Genomic DNA, 27,352 nt, shown 5'->3' on the forward strand with positions numbered 1-27,352 from the left:
CAGCTCTGTACTGCATAGACGCCTGCCTCACCATGGGGCTGAAAGACTAAGGTTTAACCCTTAGAGAGCTCTGGAAGGGACATTACAGCATCCTCTCCTGTGTGGGGTTGAGAAATGCTGGGCCAGTGTCTCTAAGGACACTGAGATCTGTCTGTGTACAGGAGAGAGACTCTGAAGGCTGTGTAGAGGGGCCCGAGCCTTCATTGACCAACCTGAGTTACAGCCAGCTCTCGGAACGAATTGAGTTTGTAGGTCAGGGGTCCATTGTACATTTCTTAGGATTTTCCATATACAAAATCACATCTGCACATGGACATCATTTTACTTCTTTTTTGTTTTTTGAGACAAGGTTTTGCTCTGTAGTTCAGGCTGGCCTTGAACTGACTGTAACCCAGGCTGGTCTCGAACATGTGGCAGTCCTCTTGCCTCAGCCTTCCAAGTGCTAGATCACAGGTGTATCACCACACCCGGCTAGGATTGCTTTATCTGGGTCTGTGGAGATGACCTGTGGTCTTCCTTCGTCAGCATGCACTATGTTGATTTTTAATGTTGAACCACATCTCTGGATGGCAGGTTCTGTTTGCTAGTGTCGCTGAGGGTTTTGTGTCCATGCTCATGAGGAATCTTGGTCTTTGGTTTTCTTTTCTTGTCAAGGTAATGGTGGGTGCTTGAAGTGCCTGCCACGTGCTCCCTCTTCTGCTCTGGGGGAGAGTTTGTGAAGAGTTTGTAGGGTTCACAGTGTGGGCTTGTGGGCCTGGGGTTTTGGGGGAACTTCTCCTTTCTTACATTTTAACAATTCAGTATCCGGAATTGTTCTGGGTCTATTCAGAATTTTTGGTTTCTTCCTGACTCAATTTGAGCAGTTTCTGTGTTTTTAGGAATGATTCATTCCCCCCAAGCTACCTAATTTATTGGCATCCAGTTTATAATATTCTCATAAGCTTTTTTATTTCTGTAAGGTTGGTAGTTAAGTCCGCTCTTATTTCTGACTTTAATCAATCATTGTCTTCTCTCTTTTTCTAAGTACAGCCAAAGATTTGTCAGTTTTGTTGATCTTCTCCAAAGCCATCTTTTGGGTTTGTTGATTTTCTCTGTGGTTCTCCTATATTTCATCTATATCCAGTTTTCTTTTTTTAGTGGTACCATGCATCAGATTCAGAGTGCTCTATCCCTAAGCTACATCCCTACCTGTTTGTTTGTTTGTTTGTTTGTTTTTGGTACCAAGGATCAAACTTGGAACCTTTTGCTTGTGAGGCAGGCGGCTTGCCTCGGAACCATTGAGCTAAATCCCCAGCCCTATTTTTGTTTTTTTGAGACAGGGTATCAGTTGCCCAGGCAGGACTTGAATTTGCGATTCTCCTGCCTCTGCCTCCTGAGTAGCTGGGATAACAGCCCTGTGCCACTGTGCCTGGCTCCCAGTCTAGTACTCCCCGCACACATTCTGGTTCCCGGGGGTTTGCAGAAGGGTGAAATTACTCTGAGAGCTCCTTGAAGTGTTTGTGCTATCCGTGTCCATGGGAGACCTGTGGTACCGCTGGACTGGCCCGAGGCCAGGCCAGGATGAGTGAAGTGCTGATTGAAGCTGTGTTGTGCCAGAGAACAAACACTGCCGGAGCTGCCAGGGTGTGGGCACAAGGCGGGCGGGTGCTGCCTGGCCATGCGGGTACAGCAAGCACGGCCTCCACCCCACAGTCCCATTGCTGTCCCCAGTGAGATCCTAGCATAAGCTTGAGGCAGGAGCGGTGAGGGGGAGGCAGGCTTTGCCTAGAATCTCCTCTCCCTACAGTCACCAACAGCTTTGCCCAGGAAAGTGGCCAGAGTCGGACAAATTCACAGGAAAGGACCTCGAAGTGGAGCTCTGATAAAGCAGCCACCGCTAAATGGGCTGTTACACACTGTCTGAGGTGGCTCTGCCCCGCTTCGGTTAGCTTCTCGTGTGCTGTAGAAGAAACTCCCTCTTCCACGGCGATGTGGACCGAGATGCTTGTGACCTCAGTTCCGCAGGGACTGGGGAAAGGGAGCTGTGCCCTGCCTGCCCCTGCGCCGTGCTGTCTTTGCACCCTGGGAGTGGGACAGCCAGGGCTGCTTCTCCCTGCTTGACAAGGACACTTAGCACTCACAGCAGGTCAGAGTCACATCCAGCATCGTGTCCAGTGTCACAGCCCTCATGTGAGCCCCTGCCCAGACCTGGACCCACACCGCCCATTCCTAGGTACCTCTGGGTGCTGAGCCCCCCAGGCCCTGGGCCCTGGCGGCTGACTGCTGTAATGGACGCTCACCGTGTGCCGCTTAGGTGCTTCAAGCATAGCTTTCCCCACCGTCCTCATGGTAGTGCGGCGTGTGGCTGTTCCTGTCCCATCTGGAAGCTCAGAGAGGTTCAGAAAGTTGCTGGAGGCCTCACTGCTTGGGTGGCAGAGCTGGGACATGGATATGGGGGTGGCTCGTCTCGGGCTCAGTGAGCGCCATGGGATGTGTCAGGGCGCAGCCCACAGGACTCCCTGTGGGTCCCAGGGAAATGCGTCCCAGTACCAGGAGAGGCGCAGAGCGGGGAGGATTTGGGGCTGAGGGTGGAGCCCTGGAAGAGCATGGGCTTGGCTTCCACCTCCAGCGCCACCAAAATAAAACAGAAAAAGATTTGAGAGCAGAATGATGTGGCTGAGTCTGAATGGCAGGAAGTAACAGGCCATGTCTGACGCTGTGGCCTTGACGCCGTGTCTCTGCAGGCAAAGGAGGGTGGCTCTGCACATGGGTGCCCTGCAGCTGGATAAGCAGCAGCTGCTCTGTTTATTTTTGTTTCCTATTCTCAGGTAAAACGTTCCTCTCCTAGTGGCTTTGGGGTGAAGCTTCAACAAAGTACTGAAAACAAATGACTCAGTGTTCAGACCTGCTGATGTGTGGATGGGTTTGGGGGATCTGTAACTGCTCGGCATCTCACGAGCCCGGAGCGCTGTTCCAGTTTGAGGACTTGCCGTGTGCGAGCCACGACCTTGGAGCCACACAGCTGTGGTGTGACCAGTCATAGTGCCCCGGCCTGGGCACGGGAGGATGCGCTGGGTAGCAGAGCGCTGTGTGCAGGGCTGAGGCTGGAGGGCTGTTGGTTTAAGGCCAGTCTGGGCAACTTAGTGACCTTGCAAACCCTGTCTTTCTCGGGCACCTCCTTTGCCACCTTGATGCCACCCTGCACAGGCACTGCCTCTCCTGTCACCAGTGCTTATCTTCTCTCACCCTTGGCACCTGCTTCCTGCCGTCTCCTTCTCTGGGGACTGGCGCCGTCATGCACTCTGCCTGATGAGGGCATTGTCTGGGGGAGGACCCTGGCGTGGAGGCTGTGGCAGGGAGCTCAGCTGGCATTGAAGTGTTTGAAACGGGGCTGCCCTGGGAGTCTTTGTTAGTGATGTGAGCAGGACGGGATCAGGTGAGCTGGTGAGGATCAGCTGGGCCATGATGCCACTAGAGGTGACTGCATGGAGCCCTTCAGCGCACTGGGGACAGTGGGCCCTGCCCAGACCAGGCTCCATGGCTCCTGGGACCTGCGGGCGGCTCAAAGAGCCAGTTTGCATCTTTTTCTTTCTCATTCTTTTTATGGTGCTGGAGTCACACCCAAGGCCCACATAACCCCTAGGCAAGTATTCTGCCACTGAGCTACAGCTCCCAGCCTTGCTTAGCTGTTTTGTTGGTTTTTTTTGGTACTGGGGATTGAACTGAGGACCTTGCACTTGCGAGGCAGGCAACAGAACCACTGAGCTAAATCCCTGGCCCTGCTTAGTTGTGTTTGAGACAGAATCTCACCATGCTGCCCAGGCTGGCCTGAAACTCCTGGGCTCAAGCAATCCTCCTGCCTCTCAAGTAGCTGGGACTACAGGTGCCACCACGCCACCAAAGGACTTAACTTTTGTGGCTCAGTGTGCAGCCCTCGAGCTCCTGGCTGTAGAATCTAAATCCCCGCTGATCTTCCTGGCCACTGCCACCCCACACAGGAATTTAGCCCCGGTGAGAGAATCGGAGGTGCCGCTTTCTGGGCTGAAGAGGCAAATGCTGTGGTCTTGGGAGTCCAGGGCTTGGCCAGGACTCCTCAGCCCTCATCCTCAAGGCCCACAGTGCAGGAGGTAGTGACACAAGAGCTATCCCACTTGGGCATGCTGGTGCACCCCTGTAATCCCACCATTTGTGAGCCTGAGGCAAGAGGATCGCTGAGAGTTTGAGGCCAGCCTGGGACATGTAGTGGGTTTGAGGTCAGCCTGAACTACAGAAGCAAGACCCTGTCTCAAAATAAAAACAAAAAAGCTGTCCTTTCTGGGGACACTCACGGGCCACTGTGGAGTCACACATACTGACTCTGAAGCAGAATTCTAGCCCCTGGGCTTCCCGAGCTGGGGGCAGAGTTCCAGGGGCTATGGGGATGAGAATGCCACCAGGGCTAGAGGGGCCTGAGGCTGTCTGTCCTTAGAGTGCATTGGGCAGGAAACATGGCACGAGGGGCAGACAGTGACCCTGAGGCCCTAGCAGGGACTGAGCACCCTGGCTGGGGAGTTCACAGGGCACTGAGGAGCCAGAAGCCGCTTGTGAGGAACAGCTCGTGCAGAGGCTGTGGTGTGGTGCCCTGAGACCAGTGTGTGACCTGCAGGGCAGCTGACATACAGCAGGGACAGGCTGGGGAGAGGCCCTGCCTGGCCGGGTGGGCAGTGCCCGCAGCGAGGAGGGAGCTGGCCCAATTCGGTGCTGAGCGAAGGCTGAGGGCGGGCAGGTCAAGCCCCAGGCGGACAGGACAGAGGGTCCTGGCATGCAGGGTCTTGGAGGTCCCGAGAGGCCAGGGCTCGGTCTCCCCTGTGCACTGACGTGAGAGCGGAGCCCCACAGCGAGGAGGAATCTGGGGTGGGGTGGCCATCTGGAGGTGACCCTGCCTGTAGTCAGTCCCAGGAGCTGCCGAGTTCCTGTCATGTGCAGACATGGCATAGTGAGGGACAGAAGCTCTGGAGCCCCACAGAGGACATTCTGTTAGTAAGAGGACACAGGTGTGCTTGGCCTTGATAATATACCTCATTTAATCAGGGGTGCACAAATATTATCATTTGTTTGCATTTTTTGTTGTTTTTGAGACAAGGTTTGGCTGGGTAGCCCAGGCTGGCCTTTAACTCATGGCAGTTCTCCTGCCTCTGCCTCTCAAGTGCTGGGATCACAGGCCTGCACCACCACACCCCGCTCGGAACATTATCATTTCAACATGCAGTCACAATGGCATGAAATGGCGCAAGAGGGGCTGGGCGTGCAGCTCAGTGGCAGAGCACACTCAGTGCATACAAGGCCCTGGGTTTGATCCGAAGCACACGCACAATTACCAGAAACATCTGACTGTCCTGAGCATCTGAAATCTGACATGTGTGCACAGACGGTGCAGCCTGGCCGGGACACCCTCATTCAGTGTTCAGGGGCCTGATGTGGGCAGGGTAGCTCGGAGCATGATGCTGGGCAGAGGCAGGGGTGCCTCCCAGCTGACCCACACCTGCGGCTCTGTGGGCTTTGTCCTGGCAGCACTGACCCCAGTACCTTGACCAGGGTGGGCATGGCCAGCAGGCAGGGCAGCAGTGGCACTCAGTGCCCAGGCGCAGGGACCTCTGGTGGCAGAGGTGGGGCTGGCCGGAGGGTGGGCTGGGGCTTTGTCCCTGGGGAAGCGGGAGTTGTGTCTCCTGCGCCTCTGCTCTGGGCAGGGAGGCTGTTAGGACCTGGGCTGGCCAGAGGCAGGCATGGCAGGGAGTTGGAGGGCAGGACCAGGTCCCAGCAGAGGCCACCATGGAGCCTCTTGCCCTCTTGCCCTATGACCTTGGGCCTTGTCGGTGGTGGAGGACCATGGTGGGCACTATAAATAGATGACCCAGAGAGAACAGAGCGAACAGGCTCACAGTCATCACCCCAAGGGAAAGAAGCTACAGGCAGACGGTTCCTCCACATGCCCCAAGTGTTCGAGATTCTGGAGCAGGACCGAGAGAATCGCTGTGATGGAGACTGGACCCGTGCTCACCTCGGAATGGCTGGCCAGGTGGGACGCTGCTGCTGCTCGGGGCCTTGTTCAGGCTTGGAACAGCAAGCCTGGGAGTTGCATATCTGTTGTACATAAATTTCACCTCAAGAAAAATGATAGGCACATATGGACCTTCACTTAGGGATTTGCATGTTGAAGTATTTAGGGGAGAAGGGTGCTGATGCCTGCAACTTTGAAGTGTGACTGGAAGTAAGGTAGATGGGTGCATGGGTGAGAGGTGGGTGGATGGATGGGAGGTGGACGGATTCATGAAAGTGAAGCACAGTAGAATGTTACTGGTAGTGGGTATATGGGAATCTCCTGTAAAACTCCTCCAGCTTTGTATGTGTGATAATTTTCATAATAGGCGAGGAGGGGATTCAATAATGTATGTAAAGTACCTGGCACAAAGAAAATTCACAGTACATGTTAAGGTATTTTCACAACTTTCCCAACCAATTTGGAATGGCAAAAAACACAAACATTAAAAAAAACCTAAAATATGCCTTCAAAATACATTTTGTCAGGACAGGGATTTAGCTCAGTGGTTCTGCTGCCTGCCTTGAAAGCGCAAGGCCCCAAGTTCAATCCCCTGTACCAAAAAAAAAGTTTGTCCTTATGAAACAGAGAGAAAAGTTACCTCCCAGAGCAAGGCCTCCTAGCTGGGGTTTAGTTAAAGATAATACAGTTTCTCACCCCACCAAACTCTTCATTTTCCTCCACCAGGGATCCTGACTCACTTCTCTTTGTGTCCTTAGGTTAGGGTGTCAACCCATAAATGGGGAGGAGCTCTAGATGTCTTGTTGACATGTTGTTCTTCTAGCAGGATTAGTAGCTGGTGTCTGTGAGTCACCAGCCCCTTACATTCCAGGCAAGCACGTGACCACTGAGCTACACCTCCAGCCCTTTTAGTTTTTATTTCATTTTTTTACGTTGAGATAGGCTCTTACTTAAATTGCCCAGGTTGGCCTCCAACTTGCTATCTTCCTACCTTAGCCTCTAGAGAAGCCAGGATTACAGGTGTGTGCTAACACACCCAACATGAGCCACTCTTTTAAAAGATGACATGTGGGCCGAGGATTTAGCTCAGTGGTTCCACCCCGTGCCTCGAAACCAAAAGGACCTGAGTTCAATCCCTGGTACCAAAAAAAAAAAAAAGATGACATGTAAGACACTCAGCATTATCTGCATACACAGAGGAGACAGTCACTTGGACAGAGGGATGAAGTTTTAGGCTAGGTAGATGAACTTGCACTTCTAGCCAAGACAGAATAATGAGGACCTGATTTACCCCTGCTGAAAACAACTAAAATCCCAGCCAAGAAAAGAGTGGTTTTTTTCAAGACATTGGACACCAGGCAGCAAAGGACAGGGAAGTGTGAAACAGGAAACAAATGAGGGGACCCCTACACTTGTCTTACTGTCTACCCTGAAATCATGTTCAGGCCACAGCGCAGGCAGGAAGGCCCCAGGCTGAGCCGGAGCCCAGCCGCCATTCTGAGCAGAGGGGACAGAGCCAAGAATCCAGGAAGGGAACACCAGAGGTTGGCAGGGGGCTCCCCTGGACCGAACCACTGAGGCCAGGAGGGGGCCCCCAGCAGGATTAGAGGGAATGCTTCTCAGAGCCCAGACAGGCCTGGAACAGCTCCCAGAACTCAGCCCAAGTTGGAAACCCTCCTCCCAAAGTCAGTTCCAGTCAGTCCCCAGGTATTTTCCTGGGTGATGGGGCAAAGCGAGCCTGGTACCAAGTCCGGCTCTGGTCCTGCCTACCAGAGCCCAAAACCAGGACTCAGAAGGATCCAGCCATTCCTTTGTGAATTGACTGTATCTCAGAATGCAGCTCAGGAGCATTCATACATCACAAAGCATCCAGCACCGACGAAGTAAATTCTCACTGTCTGGCACCCAACCCAAATTTACCAAGGGAGCAAAGAAGCAGGAAAGTGGCAAAGAATGAAGGTCAGAGCTTTGTGTGTCCAAGGGGCTGGGAGCAGGAGCCAGCATGTTAGGCAAACGGGAGACACAGAAATCTTACATTTCTAGGGATAAAAACTTCAGTCTCTGACATGAAAAAATAACCTGGATGGGATTATGAGTGGCAGAACAGGCATTATACAAGGAAAGAATCATGAACTTGGAGGCACAGTGGTAAAAGCCACCCAGAGTGAAACGGAAAGACAGAAGCTCTGAGCAGCAGTGAGTGTGGCCAGGTCGGGGCACCCAGGAGGGGCCAGAAGCCCTGGCCAGGGCAGAGGAGGTATCGGGAGCCATTCTACGTAATTTTTTGGGAAAAAATCATTTCACAATTAAATTATGATTAGGGCTGTATGAGGCCTAGTCTTCTTGCCTGTGGGCTAGCTATGGCATGCAGAAACATAGCTCCATTTGCCTCTGGTCACAGCTGAGGCCTCAATGGTCCTGTGGTGCTGTGATGCTCAAGTTCATGATTACATCAGCTGAAGACATCCTGGGCCTTTGAGAACTGAGTAGTAATACAAAAGAGAAAGGTTTCACCTAGGGAGGGACAAATTCCTTATCAGTTTAACATCCATCTCACCCTCATGGACCTAAGATCCTCATCATCATGAGATCCTCATCGTTGTAAGATTACTACCACCCTCCAAGTCATCTGATACTTCCTCCAGTTATAAAATCCTCATCAGTTTAGGATTATCACTACCATGAGCCATCTGTTACTCTCTATGAACCTAGTAAACAGTGGCAAGCTCTAGTGCCTTTGTCTTTGCTGTTTAGAGCAGCACTGATCAGGCCCAAGACCCAGCCTTTTCTCTGAGTCTCATTTCCTGTCTTTATTAATTTGCCGTGTGCTGTTGTGGCTCACAGGAGACCAGGGCCCACCGCAGGGGTTCGGGTAAACATCCCCTTTCCCATTCCTGCAGGAGAACATGGCTGGAAGTGGCCTGTACTGGGAGAAATGGCTGCGCTGAGCCCAGGGCCAGCCAGGAAGCAGTGAGGAAGAGTGTTGTGTGACTTACTCGTGGGTGTGGACTGTGAGAGCTGTCACAGAACGGGCTATGGGGCAGCGAGGGCCAGGGCCACATGGCCATGGTATCCTGCTCTGACACGGAGGCCGATTCATGGACTGTGCACTTTTAATGATGCATTTATTGTGTGGCAGATGTGCGTCTCTGTGGAGCTGCTTTCCCTGTGCATTTATGAATCTGCAAAGCCACAAGTTACATGAACCCCCAAGTGCCTTGTATTGGGCATGCAGAGAACAGGGTGTGCAGCTCGGCCAGCGTGGTGGTACAGGCCTGTAATCCCAACTCTGGAGGCTGAGGCAGGAGGATGGAAAGTTCAGGCCCAGCCTAGTCAACATAGTAACTTGGTGAGACCCTGTCTCAAAATAAAACATTAAAAAAGGGTTGAGGATATAGCTCAATGTGAAGGTGCAGGTTCAATCAGTCAAAAAAAGAAGGTGTAGCTGTGTCAAGATCTGTGATCAAAGAAGAGGGCCAGCAGGTTATGGGAGCAGCTGTAAGGGAAGTACAGGCCCTGGGCCGGCCCGGGGCTATGGACAGTGGAGTTTGGAGGGCCTTGCGGAGCTGTGGGCATTTTCAATGACCAGCAAGGAAGTGGGTTTGGCCTGGTGTTTGCCAGCAGGAAAAAGTCTCCCTGGTGCTGTGGGCAGGAAGGCCTGTCCTGCACTCCAGCAGACCTGGGCTTCCTGGACTCAAGGGACTGACTTTTAACAGCACCTCCTGAAAGGCTCGGGAGCACAGGACTCCGGAGTATGCTGTCCAAAAGAGAGAAGGATCTAGGCATCCAGTGGGCAGAGTTGGGGGGGTTGGTTTTCTTTTTAGGATTCATCAGTGGGTGTGAGTGAGGAGGACCCAGTGCAGGGGCAGGGTCCACCGCTGGGGAAGGGTCCACCGCTTGTCCAGGGCCCACAGCTGGGAACGCACTTCACCCCACTGCCACTGGGGTGCGTGCAGCGCCTGTCACCTGTCGGCCAGGCAACGTCGGGCCTCATGTGGCCTCCGTGACAGCCCTTGTCCCTTGTCTCTCCAGAGGCACCTGAGTGCCTGTCTGGAGCTGAGCTTGGGAGCGAAGCAGGCCAGAGGCGTGCAGGTCCATTGGAAAGGGCATTGCCTCAGCCCTGGGCACCCAGGCCCACAATTGGCAGGCTCCCTGGAGGCCCTGCAGGGAATCTTCACTTGAGCTGAGGAGTCCGTGGTCACTACTGCCACAGGCTCTGGAGCCTGGTGCACATCTGTGAGATACAAGGCTGGCATGGAGTCAAAGGAGGGCACGCATGGGCTGGTTCTGGGCAGAGAGAGTGCTGATCCATACTGGGAGCAGGCCTGGCTCCGTGACCCCATCATCCCCACCTCTCGGTGACCAGGCCACTGTCTGTGCCATGTGGCACTGCCATCACTGCTCAGCCCCCGCTAGGCAAGCCCTACTTGTATCCACGACACAGCAAGGGACTCGTCCCTAGCCGGTGGGCCCATAGGTGCCAGAGCAGCCAGGGAGGTGGCAGGTGGCATTCCCAGGCCCACAGCCAGCTCTGTTCCAGGCAGAGCCTCTTCCTTGCAAATGCGGGAATGAGAACGAATGCTCCCCTTCCCTGTGTGACCCAGTGACTGCTGCCTGAACCCCCTGGTCCTGACTTCCCTGCCGGGGTCTCATCCTCATGGTGGGTGGATGGGGAGTTCATTAGCCCCATCCAGGCTTCTGCCCTGGCTGGACATTCCAAGTCAGCAGGGCACCTTGGTGACTGTTTGTGATATCAGAGTCTCACACGCAGCCTGTGGTAAACAGGACACCCAGCTCCGGGAACTGCACAGTGAGCCCCCACCATGGCTTTGGTCCCTGTCCTCGGTGCGCTTAGTTGAAGTCTGCTGGCGGAGGAGGATCCAGGGCTCCTGCAGCCTGTTCTCCAACTGTGTGCCTCCCCTGCTCCACCCTCACGGAGCTGCCCGCTGCCAGCACCCAGTGAGGAGGGACACACTCAGCCCAGAGGCAGGGCATGAGCCACACGTCCAGCTTCCTGCCGTGCATCTCTCGCTTCCCCAGAAGTGACTGACACCTTGCTGTCTCCGCTGGCTCTCAGCAGCTTCACACACTCAGCCCAGCCACCAGCCTGAGGTGGCCTCTCGGTGTCTCTCTGCTGTGCCCTCCCTTTGTGGCCGGGTCCCCTTTCCTGCTGCTGGCTTCCTCTGCTCCTGTTGGTTTGGAGGAGTTTGTCCTGCACTTTGTTCATGGAAGGTCATGTTCTGGAGGTGTTACACGTCTGAAAAGTCTTTCCCCTGTGTCTTCCCTCCCTTGGCCTTGGCTTGGAGGAGCAGTTGAGTTGAGTTCATTTTCCTCTACGAGTTCTGAAGTTCTTCCGCCATTGTCTCCAGGCCACCAAGATTGCTGCCAAGAAGCCTGGGCTATCCTGACGCCAGACCCTTGGTACTTGCGCTGTCTGAGCTCTTCCCGGGGACCCACCCTGTCACCTGCCCTGTGTCCTGTTGAGGTGTCTGGTCTCTCTGCTGGGCCCCATCTCATTCTGCTGGCTCTTGGCTCTCTCGCTCTTGCTGGGATGCTTCCTTCTGCAGTATGTTCTTCCTAACCAGGCCTCCACTTTGCTTCTCTTCCCCATTTTCTTCTTCTTTTTTTTTTTTTTTTTTGTGGTACCGGGGATTGAACCTAGGTCCTTGCACTTGCAAGGCAGGCGGTGGAACCACTGAGCTAAATCCCCAGCCCCTCTTCCTCATTTTCTTTTTTGGTACCAGGGATCGAATTCACAACCTTGGGCTGTGAGGCAGGCACAGTGCCACTGAGCTAAATCCCCAGCCCCTTCCCCATTTTCCCTCTGTGCTTTTATCCTTCCTTCTAGAAGACATTCTCCCTGTACTCCTCAGACTTCCCCATAGTCCGTTTCTAAAAGTCCACCATTGTTTCACGGCTTCACATCTCTCCTGCCTCCTCGCGGACATTTCTGAGCTTTCTCTTCCTGCATGGCCTCCATGGCCGCCTGGTTTTTGACTCTCTTCAGTCTTTTTCACAGCAGATGCCTTCTCGATGCCACAATCCCTTGGCGACAATAGCGAGCCACAAAGGCTGACACACAGCTCCATGGTTGAACACTCGCCTGTCAGGCACAAGGCCCTGGGTTCATCCCAGGCTCCCGCAGAAAGAAAACCCCCACAAATCTGGAGAGGAGGAGGGCTGGCCCTGCTGTCCCTGTCCACAGCCCAAAGCCCCTCGCCAGGACCGCTCCCTGCAGGGCTGTGCACTCAGAAGGGGCCACGAGGGGGCTCCACTGGGGACGACGTGGGAGCTGCCATGTGGTGAGCTGTGGCAAACACAGGTGCATCATCACACGCATGTCACAGCAGTCACCCACAGGCACTGGTGGTGGCTCTGCAGGGCAGCCAGAGAAAGGCTGTGGGCTCTGGCAGCCCCTGCCGAGCATGGATGGAGCATCCCGAGCGGCCTTTTCAGCTCAGCTCCCGCAGGTAGCCAGGGTTTTCCCTGCTGGATTCTGCAGTCACCTTCAGACCAGGTGCACGGCTGTGCAGGAGACGTCAGCGGGCTTTGAATGTGAGTCTGTTGGTGTTGGTGTCTGGTTTCCAGTTCATCTGAAGTTAGGAGGAATAGTTAAGATTTGGGAAGAAGGTCTGCTAGGAGGAAACAGAACAGAAAAGGCCAAATGAAAGAGGGCACACCCACCATCGGTGCGGTATTAGCTTCTGGTGCTGGAACAAAACACTTCATACACAGCCTAAAGAAAGAGGGTTTATTTTACCTTGCAGCTCCATCCACATGGGCCGCTCCCAGTGGAGGCCTGGCAGAAGGGCTGGTGGGGCGGCTGCTCATGCCATGCAGGCCAGGAAGCAGACAGCAGAAAGAGCCAGGGACAAGACCAACCCAGACACGCCCGAAGTGTGGGCCATTGACTTCCTGGGCCTCTCCCACACCAGTTAAGTTGATAGTCAGGATTCATACACTTTAAGTGGATCAAAGAATAAAGCAGAGAAGGAGAAAGGAGACAACAATGGAGGGGAGAGAAAAGGCAGTCCACAGAGCTCTGCGGTTGGTCCGTCTGCCCCTCTGCCACCATCTCTGTCTGTCTCTGCCTCTCTCCCTCAGTGCAGGGGTCGAACCTAGGACCTTCACACTGAGCTACAACCCCAGCCCCTTCTACCTTTTGAGATGGTGTCTCAGTAAGCCGCTCAAATTATTCTTGAACCTTAACAGCTTTATTTATGCCATTTGACAAGTTGCAGCCTTCCTTCCTTACAGAGGTTTAGGTGAGCCCCGACAGTGAGCTCGTGGCAGCATGGTCTCTCCCCACGGGACCTTTGATCATCACTGCCATCGAGTCATGGGCTCCCAGAGGGCACCTGGCTCCTGCCCACCCACTCCAAGATCTGTACTTTTTTTTTTTTTCGGTACCAGGGCTCGAACTCATGACCTTGCGCTTTAGCCAGGCAGGTGTGGTGCCACTGAGCTAAATCCCGGCCCTCCACAATCTGTCTTTAAAGGACACTTAGAAGCCAGCTGGGTCTGTCGGTCCATCCACCCACTCCTGCCCAGATCACCAGGGCTGTCCACATCTTTCACGCTTCAAGATTATTCTTGAACCTTAACGACTTTACTCATTTGATAGGTTCTATCCTTCATTCCTTTATGAAGTTTTAAATTTGAATAAGCCAAAATTTTAGCTGCTTTAATTAGAAATCTTATAATTATAGAGTCACATGCACTTGTGAAAAGTAATAGTGATGCTAAGTACCCTGTACTCGGGCCTGTCACAACCCCGAGGGGAAGCCCCACCTGGCACTCTTCCAGGCCCTGGGTGCTGACCGTTCTGCTCTGGGGTCCCCTCCCTGATGTCCCCGGTCATCACCTGGCGTCGGGAGTCACTTGCTGTGTGTCACTGGTGCCTGCTCCGCTGGAAGCCTCCCACTGGTCTAGGGCTTCTCTGTTCAGCCCCAGCCTTCAGGGACAGACCAGAAGGAGCCTTCAGACAAAGGCCTAGCAACGTAGATGCCCTAACTTTGGTGTTCCCTGAAAAATAAGCGGCATCAGTGGACAAAAAAGCAAATCTGAGGCAGGCATGGAAGCACACCTATAATACTGCCTACTCCGGAGGCTGAGGGAGGAGGATCTCAAGTTTGAGGCCAGCCTAGGCAACTTAGCAAGAGCACGTCTCAAGATAGGTCTGGGGATGTAGCTCAGTGCTCCCTGGGTTCAATCCTTAGTACCACCAAAGAAATTTAAAAATTACTTAAAATCTTTAAAAATGCTTTTCGGTGGTGGCCTCCTCAGCCTGGCCCCTGGGGCCCTCTGCCCTGAAGTGCCCATCCCTGAGTTGCACCAGCCCAGCTGGGATTGTTGTGGCCTCTGCCTGGGCACCCACCACCCCAGACCTGCCCAGGCTGGGTCTGCCTGGCCACACCTCTCCCTGCCAGCAGACCATAACTCCCCAGGGGAAGCAGGGGTTTGGTGTGCATCCGGGTGCCCCCAGTGCCTGGGACAGAAGGTGCCTCGTGTTTGTTGAGTGAGTGACCCTGGGCAGAGGTGTCCAGGAGATGATGCCACTCAAGCTTGGGCCACAGGAGCCCCGGCAGTGGGCATGGGGGTGGCATGGTGTTCCACGGAACCCGGTCTGGGAATGCTGGAACCCAGTAAGTGTGGAAGGGCACGCATGCCCTTCCTCTTCCGGCCTGATTGGTGCCCTCTGTGCTGTATGCTGACTGGGAGGCCAAGCACCCGCTAGCCTTGAAACAGCCCTGGGCAAGGCTGCCCCCGCCACATGTGCCGCCCCTGTGACAGACGGGGCAGTGGGGCAGGGGCTGAGCTGCCTGCCTCTCAGTGTCCCCCTCACGGTGCCCCAGACCCCAAAGCCCGGCAAGCTGCACATGCAAGACCGTGTTCGGGGCTGCAGACGAGGCCTCCTCTGTGGAAAGTGCTCCTTCCGCTGGGCGAGAGCAGTGCAGGCCAGACTGACACTTCCTGGGCACAGTGGCCCCACCTCTTCCCAGCGTCCCAAGCCCCAGGGGGCCCAGTGGATGGAGCTTGAGGGTGACAGGGCCCTGGCCAGATGGTTCTGGGAGGGTGGGCAGAGCTGGCGAGGAGCACAGGCAGGGCCGGGCTGAGAGCCAGGACAGAGGTGGGCGCTGGGCGCCACTGGGACTGTCCCACCACAGCCAGAGCCAGGCCCCGCACCCGGCAGGGGCCAGTGAGGGTGGGGAGGTGGAGTGCAAGGAGATGGCATCTCCTGTGTCCGAGCCATTTCAGCGGACAGAGGAGGACCCGGCTGGCACTGCAGCGCATGGCTCCCTGGCTCTTCCTCCATTGCCTCCCTTCCCGTGTCACCTCCTCTTCTCTGTAGTCCTCCCGCTGCCTCAAACGCAGTGGGACAGTGTCGCTGCTTCCTCGGGTCTCTGGGTCAGCACGGGGCAGAGGCCAGCTGGGGACACTCACCCGCTCTCTAGCCCTGGGGCCTGAGAGTCGGGGCTAGCAGGTGTGACAGCGGCATGGGGTGGCCTGGGGGGCTTGTGGGCCGGACCCTGAATCTGAGTCCAGGAGAGAAAGCGTCAGGCAGACAGTGGGCTTCGGTCGCTGCCAGCACTGCTGGAAACCAGGGCTGGGACCCAGGCGGCCTCCCTTGGAGTACAGAGGCTTCATCCGGCCAAGGACCGGTGGCCACAGGACAGATGGAGCTGTGAGAAGTGGAAGGGCCACTGCAGAGCAGGGCAGGGCCAGCAGCGGGCTGTCGCCTGCCCCAGCGCAGACAGGAGTCCCCTGGGGTGTCACAGCCCCTGGGATTGGGGGCAGTGTGCACAGGCAGGTGGCAGTGCCTCCCCTGCCCACTCCTGTCCCCTGTAGCTCGGGCCCCACCTTGCACGTCTTCTCCATAACCTAGGCGCTCTGCCTGCCTCTGCCTCCCGCCGCAGTGATCAGGTGTCGGGTGGGAGCCAGGGGCAGCACAGATTACCCTGTGAGGCCAGCTGCCCACCCTGCCCCCCATGGACACCCCTGGGTGCCCTGGACACGCCCCCCCTCCCTGAGGAAAGCCCCTTCCTGCTTGCAGCCCACCGGAGTCACCCTGGTCAGCGTCCACGCCAGTCCCAACGACCAGATGCTGTGGGCACTTGACAGCAGGTGGAATGTGCATGTCCGCACCGGGATCACCGAGGAGATGCCTGTGGGCACTGACTGGGAACACGTGCCAGGTAGGGATGCCCTGGCTGACCCCGCTGTCCCTCACACTGCCATGATGTCAGCAGCATGTTGGTGGCTGCAGCCCCTGTGCGGGGCACCAGTCATGAGGAGCTGTTTGGATCAGCAGCCCCAGGACCCCGTTGACTGCCGGGTAGCCTGTCCCCACTGCCACTGTTTCCTGCTCGGGCTTTGTCTCCTTTGTGCCGTTTCACTGAGGCAGCTGGTCTCCCGTGCTTTACAGGATTATGGTTGCACGCCACCTAGCACCTGTGTCTGCCTGTGGCTGTCACAGTGTGGCTCGCCTGCCAACAGAGCATGGGTCCCCAGTGCCGCACAGCACAGGACACCCTGTCCCACAGGCTATGCTGTGGATGAGCCTGGTGACCCCAGCACTCCAGGGGGGGCTGGGTGCTGAGTGGTGCCGTCTGCCCACAGGGTTGCAGGCCTGCCAGCTGGCACTGAGTACCAGGACCGTGTGGGCCCGCTGTCCCAATGGCGACCTTGCCCGCCGCTACGGTGTCACAGACAAAAACCCTGCTGGCGACTACTGGAAGAAAACCCCTGGAAACGCGTTGTGTTTCACAGGCAGGTGCTGGGGTGTGGCGGGCTGTGTATCCCCTGGGCACCCTGGGCCAGTTCAGCAGGGCTCGTGCAAAAGCAGCCCCCACATGGCCCTGTGCCTCAGAGCCAGAGCCCAGGCAAGGCCACCTGTGGGGGGACCCTGCAAGCTCTAGGCTGGGTTGGGGTGCGTGCACTGCTTGGAGGTTGTAGGGAAAGGCCAGGGCTGGGTGTGGCCACATGCAAATCTGGAGCTAGACCCTTGCACCTGCCCTGCCCCAGCTGTCTGGTTCATGCGCTGTGCCTGGCTGTCGTCCCTGCAGTGACCTCGTCAGACGAGCTGTGGGCAGTGGGCCCCCCCGGCCGCCTCCTCCAGCGGCTCACGAGGACATTCAGCCACGCACATGGCACCCTGAGGAGCAGCCAGGCGGCCACCCCTCACCCTGAGGACCTGGAGGACGAGTGGGAGGTCATCTGAGGGCCGCACCCGGCCAGGAGAGGCCCCAGTGCTGGGCCCCACGGCACGTGGGAGCTGGCCTGGTGACACCTGTCCACACCCGGCCGCACCAGCACCCACTCTTGTCACCCACCTTGTCTCTGTCCTGTTCGAGAACCCATGGCCTCAGCTGGGTGTCCAGAGCTGTCACTGCAGCGGCAGCACCTGTGGCCTCTTTCGAGGTCGCCTCCAAGTGGGGACAGGGCTGCTGCCCGGTTGCATGCATAGCCCCTCCCGTGCAGTCAGGCTCTGGTCACACCTGAGCCCGAGTGTGGGAGACGAGGGAGCCTCCAAGGTAGGAGGATCTAGGGCTGTGGGCAGGGACACTGTGACAGCAGTGCCAGGTGATGGGGGTGCAGGTCGGCACTCCCGACATCGTCACAGGTCCCTGTCCCTCCCTGAGATGCAGCACCTTGGCACACTCCACACTGGGCCAGGCAGGACCAGGTCATCCACATTTGTGGCACTGGGCTGTGTACAACAACACAGTGCCACATGCCTCTGTCACCTGCCGCCCCACCACCAGGGCTATGGGTGCCAGGGACAGGAGTCACACACCCCTGCCGGGCTGGCAACGAGCTGTGAAACACCGTGGGAGTGAGGCTGAACTGGTGCGCTGTGGCCCTCATGAAGCCAGACATCCTCCGAGCGGGACTGCTGACTATAGCCTTTGTGTTTGTTTTATTACAAACCCACGTGAGATACCTCATCTGAAATCGAATCTTACAGAGAAACACATCTTCTGGAAGTTAGGAGGCCTCTGGTCTCTCCCCATGCTCTGTCCTGCGCCTGTCTAGCCTGCCGCCCTCGGGGCCTTGGGTCCGCACCCTGGCACTGCCCTCTGGCACTCAAGCCCCAGCCTGGGGCTGGGCCAGTCCTGGCTGCCAAGGCTGCTTTTTTTAGCCACCTCTGCCTGGCGACACTCGATGCTTCTGCTGGGTGAGCCATCAGAGCCCCAGCCACGGGCAGTGGCAACACACAGCCTCTGACAGGGCCACCAGCCACGCAGGGGAGGGTGAGAGGCGGCGGCCAGCTCAGGCCACCCTGCACCTCCACAGAGCCCTCCCAGGAGTCATCAGCGCTCTGCCCTCCCAGCCCCGGGGACGTTAGTGCAATTAAGCCAAGTCTGTGGATTCTTTAAACTCCTTTTACCTTAAGTGCAGTGTGCAGTTTTCTTCAGTTGTGCTTTGAGATGTGCAATAAACTTGACTTTTCCCAGACCTGGGTGAGTCTGGCCCGGAGCTGGGAGGAAGCCCCCTCTGAGGGCCCAGTTGGGGACCTTGACCTGACCAGTGCTGCACCCCTCGGCGGGCACAGGCTGTCTCCCCACAGCCAAGAGCAGCTCTGCAGGTACAGTGAGCAAAACCTATACCGGAAGTGCATTATGGGAACCAGCGTTTGAAGCGTCACATCCAAGGCCCTGCACAGCGACCTGAGTGAGGAACGTCAGACCTTGTCAAGAGACGGTGAGGCCGACAGGACGTGAAGCCTGAGGGGCCAGGCATGGTGTGCACACCTGCAATCCTAGCGCTCTGGGAGGCTGAGGCAAGATCACACGTCTTACCCCAGCTTGGGCACAGCAGTATCAGACAGGTTAAAGAAATTTAAAGTTAGAGGAAGAGACAATCTCTGAGTCATTGATGGCAAGAGCTTCCTAAACTCACAGTTTAAAAAAGGGCTGGGGATATTGTTCAGTACAAAGGCCGTGGGTTTAATCCTCAGTACTGAAAACGAAAGAGAGCAAACCTGATTAAAATGGGACTCGTTGACACTCCGGAACAGAGTAAGCACACGGCACCAAGACACTGTCTTCGGCCAGGGCTTGAAGGCGTAGCTTGCTGTGCTCCGCGTCCACACCTGGATGCTCTCCTGTGCAGCAGAGGCAGGAGGGCCCCAGACCAGGCGAATGTGTGGCCAGCGCCTCGAAGCTGCATGCACCTCCCTGGGCTGAGCCCAACTCAAAAGTGGTGTCACTTGCCTGGGGACACAGGTGGCGCAGGACCTGAAGCTCAGCTTCGAAGAACTGCAGGCCTGTGCTGCTGGGTGACACCACAGGAGGTGAGCACTGCAGGACCAGTGACAGGAGCCCCAGGTGGGCGAGGGCCACACTGCGCAGGTGAGGTCCACAGGAGTCTCACCGGACAGCAGGGAGCACAGTGGACAGAGCGGCAACTTCACAGCTACTGCCATCACTGCTTGCTTCTGGGGGCAAAGGAATAGAAATGGATTCAAGAAATTTAAAACTGGGGGCATGCCATCTCTGACTTACTGATGGCAGGAGCTTTCTGAACTCAAAATTGATGGGGCCAGGCATGGTAGCACAGGCCTGTCATCCTAGCACTTGGGAGGCTGAGGCAGGAGGATCGCCATGAGTTCAAGGGCAGCCTGAACTACTATATAGCAAGACCTTGTCTCAGAACAAAAAGCTGGAGAAAGCAATTGAAAATCCATACAGATCTGATCAGAGGTCCTGTGGAGGCCGGTCAGTGGCAGAACACCTGCCTAGTGTGCACAAGCCCCAGATTTGATCCACTGCACCGTGTGCAAGTGTGGCGTTCGTGTTCACCTCTGAATCACCCAGACCTGCAGGGGCAGGTTCTAGGCCTGGCGCGGTTAAAATGTTCACCTCCAGGGTTCCAGGGAGGGGGCACATCTGGCACTGGCACAGGGGCATTTTAGGGCACTGAGATGCAAGTGTGAACAAAGGCAAAAACACTGCACAACCATCACAGACACCTGGCACCCACATGGGGACCATGGAGTGGGAGGGGACCCACTCATGCAGCCCGCTGGAGAAGCCACAAGCCCCACCCTGGAAGTCTGTCCCCAGGAAGTCTCGGTAGGGGACACAGGCACTGCTGTGTGCCAGAGGCACTGCGCGCAGGACCCGGGAAGGTGTTTGTCCTGCCTCATGGCAGGTTTGAAACTTCCCATGGTTCCAGGGGCCATGGTAACAGGTCCTCCACTTGGGACAAGAAGCTGGTGTCACGGTGTTTGCTTGTAAGCATACACCTTTTCGTATCTGTTGAATTTTGAGCCACGTAAATAATTTATTTATTCCAAAAATAAATTTACATTTTAAAAATTCACTTCTAACACTAACTTTCCACAGTATCAACATTACTTGAGTCAAATATCACAAGATAAACACCAAAAGACTTCTTTGACAGTCCTCCTTACAAGGGCCTTTTTTTTTTTTGGTGCTGGGGATCAAACTGAGGACCTTACGCTTGTGAGGAAGGTGGTGGAACCACTGAGCTAACTCCCCAGGGCTTTCAAACATGAGAAAATACTTCTCCTACAGAAGGGTGACAAGTCCTAAGCTTGGCTGGAGGTCTGTAAGAGGCCTGGCAAGAACCGAGTGTGTTCATACACAACCAGAGTACCTAGCAGTTTGTTTCCCCCAGCCAACCAGAGTTGTATTGGCTCCCGCTACAGTGCCCACCTTGTCCTAGCTCATCCAAGGCCACACTCCAGGCCTGTGCTTCCCACAAGTAAGTTGGGGTCAGGGTGAAGGCAGTCACTGCCCAGGGCGGCCCCTTCCAGGCCTCAGGGGCCACCTGTCTGCAGAGGAAAGCTCTCCTACCTGCAGCAGGGGATGGAGGAAAAGCCCTGGGCAGGGCAGGAGATACTCAAGTGGGAGCTGGGCTCAGCACCATGTTGGCATGCGGAACCTCCACTCCTCCTAGCCAGGAACTGGGCCAAGGTCCCGGGTCCTGAGTCTTAGTGGGCTGGGGTTCGAGGCCTGGGGAGCAGGAGGCATGAGGATCTGGGACAGAGGTGGGTAACATTCTGCACTGAACACAGAGCCAGTGTGCTTCCCCAGGGAAATCACGGCCTGTCCTGGGCGGGGCCTCTGCCTGCGAAGATAAGGTCACCGCCCAGCTGCTGTCTGCCAGGACGCAGGGCTGGGCAGGGCCCGGCTGGCTCTTCTGGGTCTGCCCCGTGTCCTGAAGGCTCAGTCAGGCTCACTCAGTGCCTGGGGGCCACTGCGTCCTCACAGCCCTTCCTGGAGTCACAGGACCTGACCGATTAGCCACCGCCCACCCCTGCACAGGCGCCACCGCCAGATAACCCAGGGTCCTGCTTATCTGCTGGGACCTCCTCCAGGTCCTGCGCCCACAGAGGCCACTGTGGGCCGGGCGTCCCATGCCACGCAGCCATCAGCCCCGCTGGGGATGCTGGCCTGGCCTCTGCCCGCCCAGCCGGGAGCCCCCAAGTCACTCAGCAATGTTCAGGTGGTCCCCTTGGCTATTGCCCAGCCACTTCCTTACCACCCCGAGCCTAACCGCCCTCTGGGGCCACCTCACAGGCCACTCCTGTGTCCTTCCCATGGTACCCGCACTGCCACTTCCTGCACAGCATTCCAGGAGGCTCACAAAGCTGTCACTACAAAAGCAGCTGCTCGCATCGGGGGAGCCAGCACCCCAACAGGCACCCACCTTTCCAGGCAAAGCCACTGGGCTTTGACCTCCCCAGGCCCAGCCCCCAGGAGCTACTGTCCCCTCCCTGCCTGAAGACCAGGAGCACCCATAAGACAACGAGGGGCTGATGGCGCCAGCTTGTTGGTATCCTCTGCACTAAGTTCCAAGGCTGAGACGCAGCAGGCCCCTCCACCCTGGAGCTAGGACCAGTGTGGGGGTCTGAGCACCCCACATTCTGCCCCACAGCGGGGTCACATCCTTTGCAGAGTCCACCCCCCCTTGGGGCAGATGCACTCACTGCCAGCCCTGCCCTCCTGGCAGGACATCGGCCCCACACCGGCCAGTGCAGGTAGAATTTCACACACACCCCTGGAATCCAGGTGGGGCAGCCTGGCCATGCTCCCTGGCCTGAGGATCCTCAGCCAGGGCCCCTCTGTCCTCAGAGATGGGACACAGGTCTGCATCTTCACCTGCAGAAGCTGCTCTCCAGGGGATGGACCACCGAATGCCCACCGAGGCGGCCCTCGACTCCAGCGTGGGGCTCACGGGCCCGGACCTGCACTGCGGCAGGGGCAGTGACAAATGAAAAGGGAGCCCCCATTGCCAACTGGCTGTGGGTGGGGAGAAAAGGGGGCCTCGGGGACAAATCCAGTCCCCGGAGGGCCAAGTGTGGCGTAAGGGGGCAGCATGGCCTGGGGTACAGGGAACCCAGCCTGGGGCCCACCTCCCCCCACGGCCTCCGGGGCTCTGCACCTTGTCCCCAGCTGAGCCTCCCCAGCCCTTCCCAGGCCTGGCAGGCGCGGCCAGGAAACCGTGCCTGTGGGCCGGGGCGGGAGGGCAGCGCGCGACACACACGAGGCAGACTCCTCTGCGGAGACAATATATGTAAAGTGCCAGGTACAGCGTTCTGGAAGCCAGCTCCGCCCCGGGCCATGGAGGCTTAGCCCTTGCCTGTGAGGTCCAGGGGCTGCAGGAAGGGCGGCAGAGGCAGCTCGTCCAGGGCCTCGGGGAAGCGGCAGGGCGAGATAGCGGTGACCAGCACCTGCATGGCGCGCACAAAAAGCGAGGGCGGCGCCAGCCCCGCCAGCCACTGGAACTTGTCCTCGCCCAGCAGCCGCTGCCAGCGCGGCCGGTCGCCCAGCAGCTCTCGACGGGCCTGGCCGGCGGCGCCAGCGGGGGTGTACAGCACCAGGAGGTCGAGCAGCTGCAGGCGGCGCTGGCACGGCTCCCCGGCGGCGGCAGTACCCGGCGTGTCGCGCCCCAGCTGGCGCAGCAGGACCTCGAGCGGCGTAAGACCACCGCCGTCGCGCAGGCCCGGCGAGGCGCCGTGGCCCAGCAGCAGGAAGAGGCACTCGGGCCGCGCCAGCTCGCAGGCAACGTGCAGAGATGTCCCACCGCCCTCTACGCGGCCACAGCCGCGCCGGTCTAGCAGTCGCACACGCTCGTCGGCCGGGAAGTCTCGCACGGTGCGCAGGATGCGACGCAGGATGCCCACGCGGTTGTAGCGGACGGCCAGCGCCACGTGCGGCCCGGGCATGGCGCAGCAGCGGAAGCCGGCGCTGGGCGGCGCGAGCGCGCGGCGCGGGAAGGTGGCCAGCAGGTGGTGGGCGTAGGCCTGGTGGTCGTGCACGAGGGCGTAGAGCAGCGCCTCCGACGGCGAGAAGGCGGCCGCGCGCCCACGCTCGTCCCAGTGGAAGGCCTCGCTGGCGCGCATGTCCTCGAGCAGCCAGACGGGCAGCAGGTCGCGGACGGCCTGGTAGAAGGCGAACGACGACTTTCGGCACTGCTTCTGCGCCCTCGAGCGTGCCGCGCCCGCGCCCTCGGGGCCCCCGTCAGCGCCGCTCCCGGGCAGCGCGTCCCACGGCATGCTGGCTGGTTGGGGGCCGGGTGTCGCGGTCACGGCATGGATCCGCCTCGGAGCGACCGACCTGCGGGCGAAGGGGGCGTGAGCGGCGCAGCGTGGGGAGGGCGCTGCCGGGCACCCTTGCACCCGCCTTCCGGTTCCAGCACCCTTGATCGAGCCGTACCTGATCTCCCTCCCCGACGGCCTTGCTCTCTAGCGCCCCTGCTAGAGAAGCCCCACTCGGCTCTGCCTAGGCTGCGCCCTCCAGTCTCCGAACCGGACAGTTCGGCGCACCCTAGCTGAAGAGGTGCCAGGAAGGGGCAGAAAGGCCTGGGCCCACCTTGCCACCAAACCCACGCCCGAGCGCCACCCCCAGTGAGGCGCAGAACTCTCCCGGGCCGGGGGGCACACGCTGCTTCCCACCTGCTGCCTGCGGCGGTGCGGTGCGGTCTGGTCGGGGATGGGCGCTCACAGTCTCTCGCCGAGCCCCCGCGTCCTCATCTGCAAGACGGGCAGGAGGTGAGCTGGGCCCGCCGAGGCACCGCCCTCGTCCTCGCGCACGGCCAAGCCCGTCCGTCCAAGGTCAGTGCCAGGTCAGGCGCCGGCCCCGAGTCCGCCCGGGCTCCCCGCAAGCCCGGCCCGGCGCTGCCTCCCCCGCGGCCGGGGGCCGGGGCCGGGTCGGCCCCCGAGCGGCGGGCGGGCGGGGCGGAGGTGCCTCGGCCGCGCCCCCGGCCACCCACGCCGTCCGGGCGCGGGTGCCAGTGCGGGACCCGGGAGGGGCGCGGGTTACGTAAGTCCGGCTGCCCCGCGTCACCGGGCAGCCACGGCCGCGGGGAGGGGCCGCGCCAGTGCCCAGGCGGCGGGGCCCGGGCTGCACCTGAGGGCCGGGCGCAGGCTGGGAGACTCACCGCGGGGCCGACCGGGCTGCGGGCCGGCGTCCCTGTCCTCCGCGGGCGAGCAGGTGAGGTCCCACGGCAGCCAGGAGGGAGCTGCGCCGCCCGCGCCCGCCGCAGCCGCGATCTGAGCCGCCGCGACAGAGTCGCTGGGCGGCGGGCAGCCGGCGGGCGGCCGGCGGCGGGCAGCGGGCGGCGCAGTGCGGTCGGGGCCGGGCAGGACCGCGGGACCGTCCGCCTCCGCCATTGGTCCGCGCCGCCGGCCCCTGCCGCTCCCCATTGGTCGCCGCGGTGCACTATTGTTACGTCACGAGTGGGTGGGCGGGGCCCCCGCAGGACCCGCGGAAAACTTCGAAGAAACTTGAGGTTGCGCGGGCGGAGCGTGGAGTGGCGGGGCCGGGCTGTGGGCGTGGTCTCGGTGGCGGGGCTCCCGGAAGCCTAGCTCTCGGTCGCGCGCTCCGCGCGCCCCGGTCTGGCCCTGCTGGGCCCGGCGAAGATCTGGGCTCTACGCTCCTGGTGCTGCGGTCCCGCCTGAGTCCGTTTGCGCGTGTAAACGACCTGCCGTCCGCCGTGCGTGGCTTTCCTCGTGGCCCCAAGAGCTACGGCCCGGGGTAGACGTGACTCGAAGACCTTGGGAAGCTGCGCGCGACGGGGAAGGGGCAGCTGTGACCCAGGCCCAGGGGAGCCCCAGCTCCGAGGACTCCACAGCGCGAGGGACAGGCGGCTCAGGTGGGGAGAGGCACCGCGCACTCCCTGTGTGAACACCTTCAGGCCCATGTCTGTCAGCCTGAGATCCCAGCGCTCAGGAGGCTGAGGCAGGAGAATCACCGCAAGTTCAAGGCCAACCTGAACCACACAGCGAGACCCCGTCTCAGAAAAATGAGACTGTTCCCAAAAGCCCCAATAATAATAAAACAAACAGCTCATCTCTCCTAATCTCCACAGCCACCAACAGTAGGGGTAGTTTCGGCCCCCCACGCCCTTGCCTGCTGGGAGATCCTGGCTCAGGGTGGCACAGAGCCCCACCGTGCTCCGCGGGGACCAGAGACCCAAGGGACAGAGGACAGCTACTCATTAAAACATGGTTTGCGCTTTCTTCCCAGGGACTTAAAAGTGGTGTTTGGTTTGGTTTGTTTTGTTTGTTTAGCCCATGCTGGCCTTAAACTGGCAGCGATCCTCCTCCCTCAGCCTCTGGAGTGCTGGAATTACAGGTGGGCTTCCCTGTAAAATCAGCTTTTCCTAAAACCTGTCCTCTTGAGCCTACAGAAGCTTGATAAGATGAAACAACAAGGTGACCTTTGCTTTACACCCCCGGGATAGTCCCTCCCCACTGGATAGGGCTGCCGTAGTCATTTAGACAATGTCGAAACCTTGACAGCCAGTCCTGGCACCGCGTTCCTGTAGTCCCAGTGCTGGGGAGGCTGAGGCAGGAGGTTTGCAAATTCGATCCTAGCCTGGGAAATTTAGCAAGACTCTTTGTCTCCAAATTAAAAAATTAAAAGATAGGGGGTGGCACTCAGTGCAGAGGCCCTGGGTTCAATCCCCAGCACTGGGGAAAAAATTGGAGAGAGCAAGGTGAGGAGAGGGAACGAGAGAAGAATTGAGATACGTTCTCCACATGTACCAACTCCTCATGAGTGTAATCATTGTGTACTGTGCACACGTACTAATGAGTAGAGCTGGGGGCCGGGTGCATGCCTGTAATCCCCCCCCTCGGGAGGCTGAGGCAGGACGATTGCCATGTAGTGAGTTCCAAGCCAGCCTGAATTACAAAGCTAGAGTCTGCCTCATTAAAAAAAATTTTAAGTACTAATGGTAGTTGGCAGAACGAGGTTCCTTAGCCCTCCCTTGCCCAGCCTGTTTCACCCCTTTATGACTAAGTACTGGGTAGGAGATTTGCAGGGTGTCAGCAGGACAGCCACCTCCTGGGAAACGGAGGCCGCCCGGCCCCGCCCGGGAACGGCTTGTTGGTTCGCTCCAGGCCAGTCTGAGCACTGTGCGCACGCCGCGGCCTCCACGCCTTTCCCGCCCTTTTCCTCGGCGGGGCAGCTTGATCCTCCGCAGAGCTGGGCACTCCTCTCCTTCCCAGTCACAGCTTTTTCCTGTAAATTCATTCAGGGCCTCACCTTTTCAGTTCTGCTGTCACAGACACAAGGACCTCACCCGCTGGTGGGCACAGTGGCATTCACCAAACGAGGGCCCGGGTTCTGACGCCGGCGGTCGGTCCAGCCCCTCAGGTAAGCCCTGCGCACCCCAGCCAGGCCTGCAGGGAGAGCAACACCCGGGCCCGCACAGCCTCCTGTGTGGGTGCCGGGCACACCTGCGCACGCCCACGCCTGTGCACACTCACACCTGCGCCCGCCCGCGCCTGTGCACACCCACACTGCCTGGCTCCTCGGTGGCCGCGGTCTCGCTGGGCTGGCCTGCTGTGTGTGCTCCGGGCACCTCTGAGCCGCACAGCCTGCCGAGGTGCAGGCCGATCTGTGGTTCCTCCCAATTCCCAGCACCGAGGCGGGGTGCGAGGGCACTGGGCCTCGGCCTTCGAGGCGTCCTCTCCCCTCCTGAGGCCTCGGTTTCCCAGCTCCATCCGCTCCCCTCTGAGTGGGATGGGGAAGGGAAGGACAATACCCTCGGGACATCCCGGAGGTGGCACCCTGTCCACCCCATCTTGGACGGGGCAGGAGAAGCCGGAGGGGACAGGTGCCGCTGTCAGCCCGGCCCGGTGGTGGTGCGCCAGGAGGAGCCTGGGCTGGCCTTGGAGGCCGAGGGTGGGATGCTGTCCAGCCTGGAGCCCGAAGTTCAGGGGAAGCAATGACGGAGGCAAGGCCAGGCTTCTGCCCCAGCCGCACTGCCTGTGCGTGGCTCTCCGCAGCCATGGCAGCAGCTGCCACGATGCCAACACCACAGTCCACGAGACCCTGACCACGACCACCACGG

At 58.5% G+C, this 27,352-nt stretch overlaps 2 protein-coding genes across 6 annotated transcripts in view; one reads left to right on the forward strand and one right to left on the reverse strand.

Moving 5' to 3' along the window:
• Positions 1-20,357, forward strand: part of Tecpr2 (tectonin beta-propeller repeat containing 2) — a 75,999-nt gene extending 55,642 nt beyond the window's left edge. For all 5 annotated transcript variants that reach the window (XM_004836916.4, XM_004836917.4, XM_087195604.1 and 2 more), the window contains exons 18-20: positions 16,071-16,212; positions 16,637-16,786; positions 17,083-20,357. In XM_004836916.4, the coding sequence (XP_004836973.2) occupies positions 16,071-16,212; positions 16,637-16,786; positions 17,083-17,237 (447 nt within the window). In that variant the 3' untranslated portion in view covers positions 17,238-20,357. The remainder of the gene's footprint in view (positions 1-16,070; positions 16,213-16,636; positions 16,787-17,082) is intronic.
• Positions 20,358-22,543: 2,186 nt separating this feature from the next.
• Positions 22,544-24,492, reverse strand: Ankrd9 (ankyrin repeat domain 9). The gene is made up of 3 exons (XM_004836922.4): positions 24,431-24,492; positions 23,946-24,023; positions 22,544-23,607 (listed from the first exon to the last, which is right to left on the reverse strand). Exon 3 carries the CDS (start codon positions 23,544-23,546, stop codon positions 22,620-22,622), a length of 927 nt encoding a protein of 308 aa, XP_004836979.1. The 5' UTR covers positions 23,547-23,607; positions 23,946-24,023; positions 24,431-24,492; the 3' UTR covers positions 22,544-22,619.
• Between the last annotated feature and the right edge of the window lie 2,860 nt (positions 24,493-27,352).

Source organism: Heterocephalus glaber, unplaced genomic scaffold (assembly GCF_053883595.1).
Source record: "Heterocephalus glaber isolate CG9 unplaced genomic scaffold, H.glaber_assembly_v1.0 deba00001608, whole genome shotgun sequence".
Lineage (NCBI taxonomy): Eukaryota > Metazoa > Chordata > Mammalia > Rodentia > Bathyergidae > Heterocephalus > Heterocephalus glaber.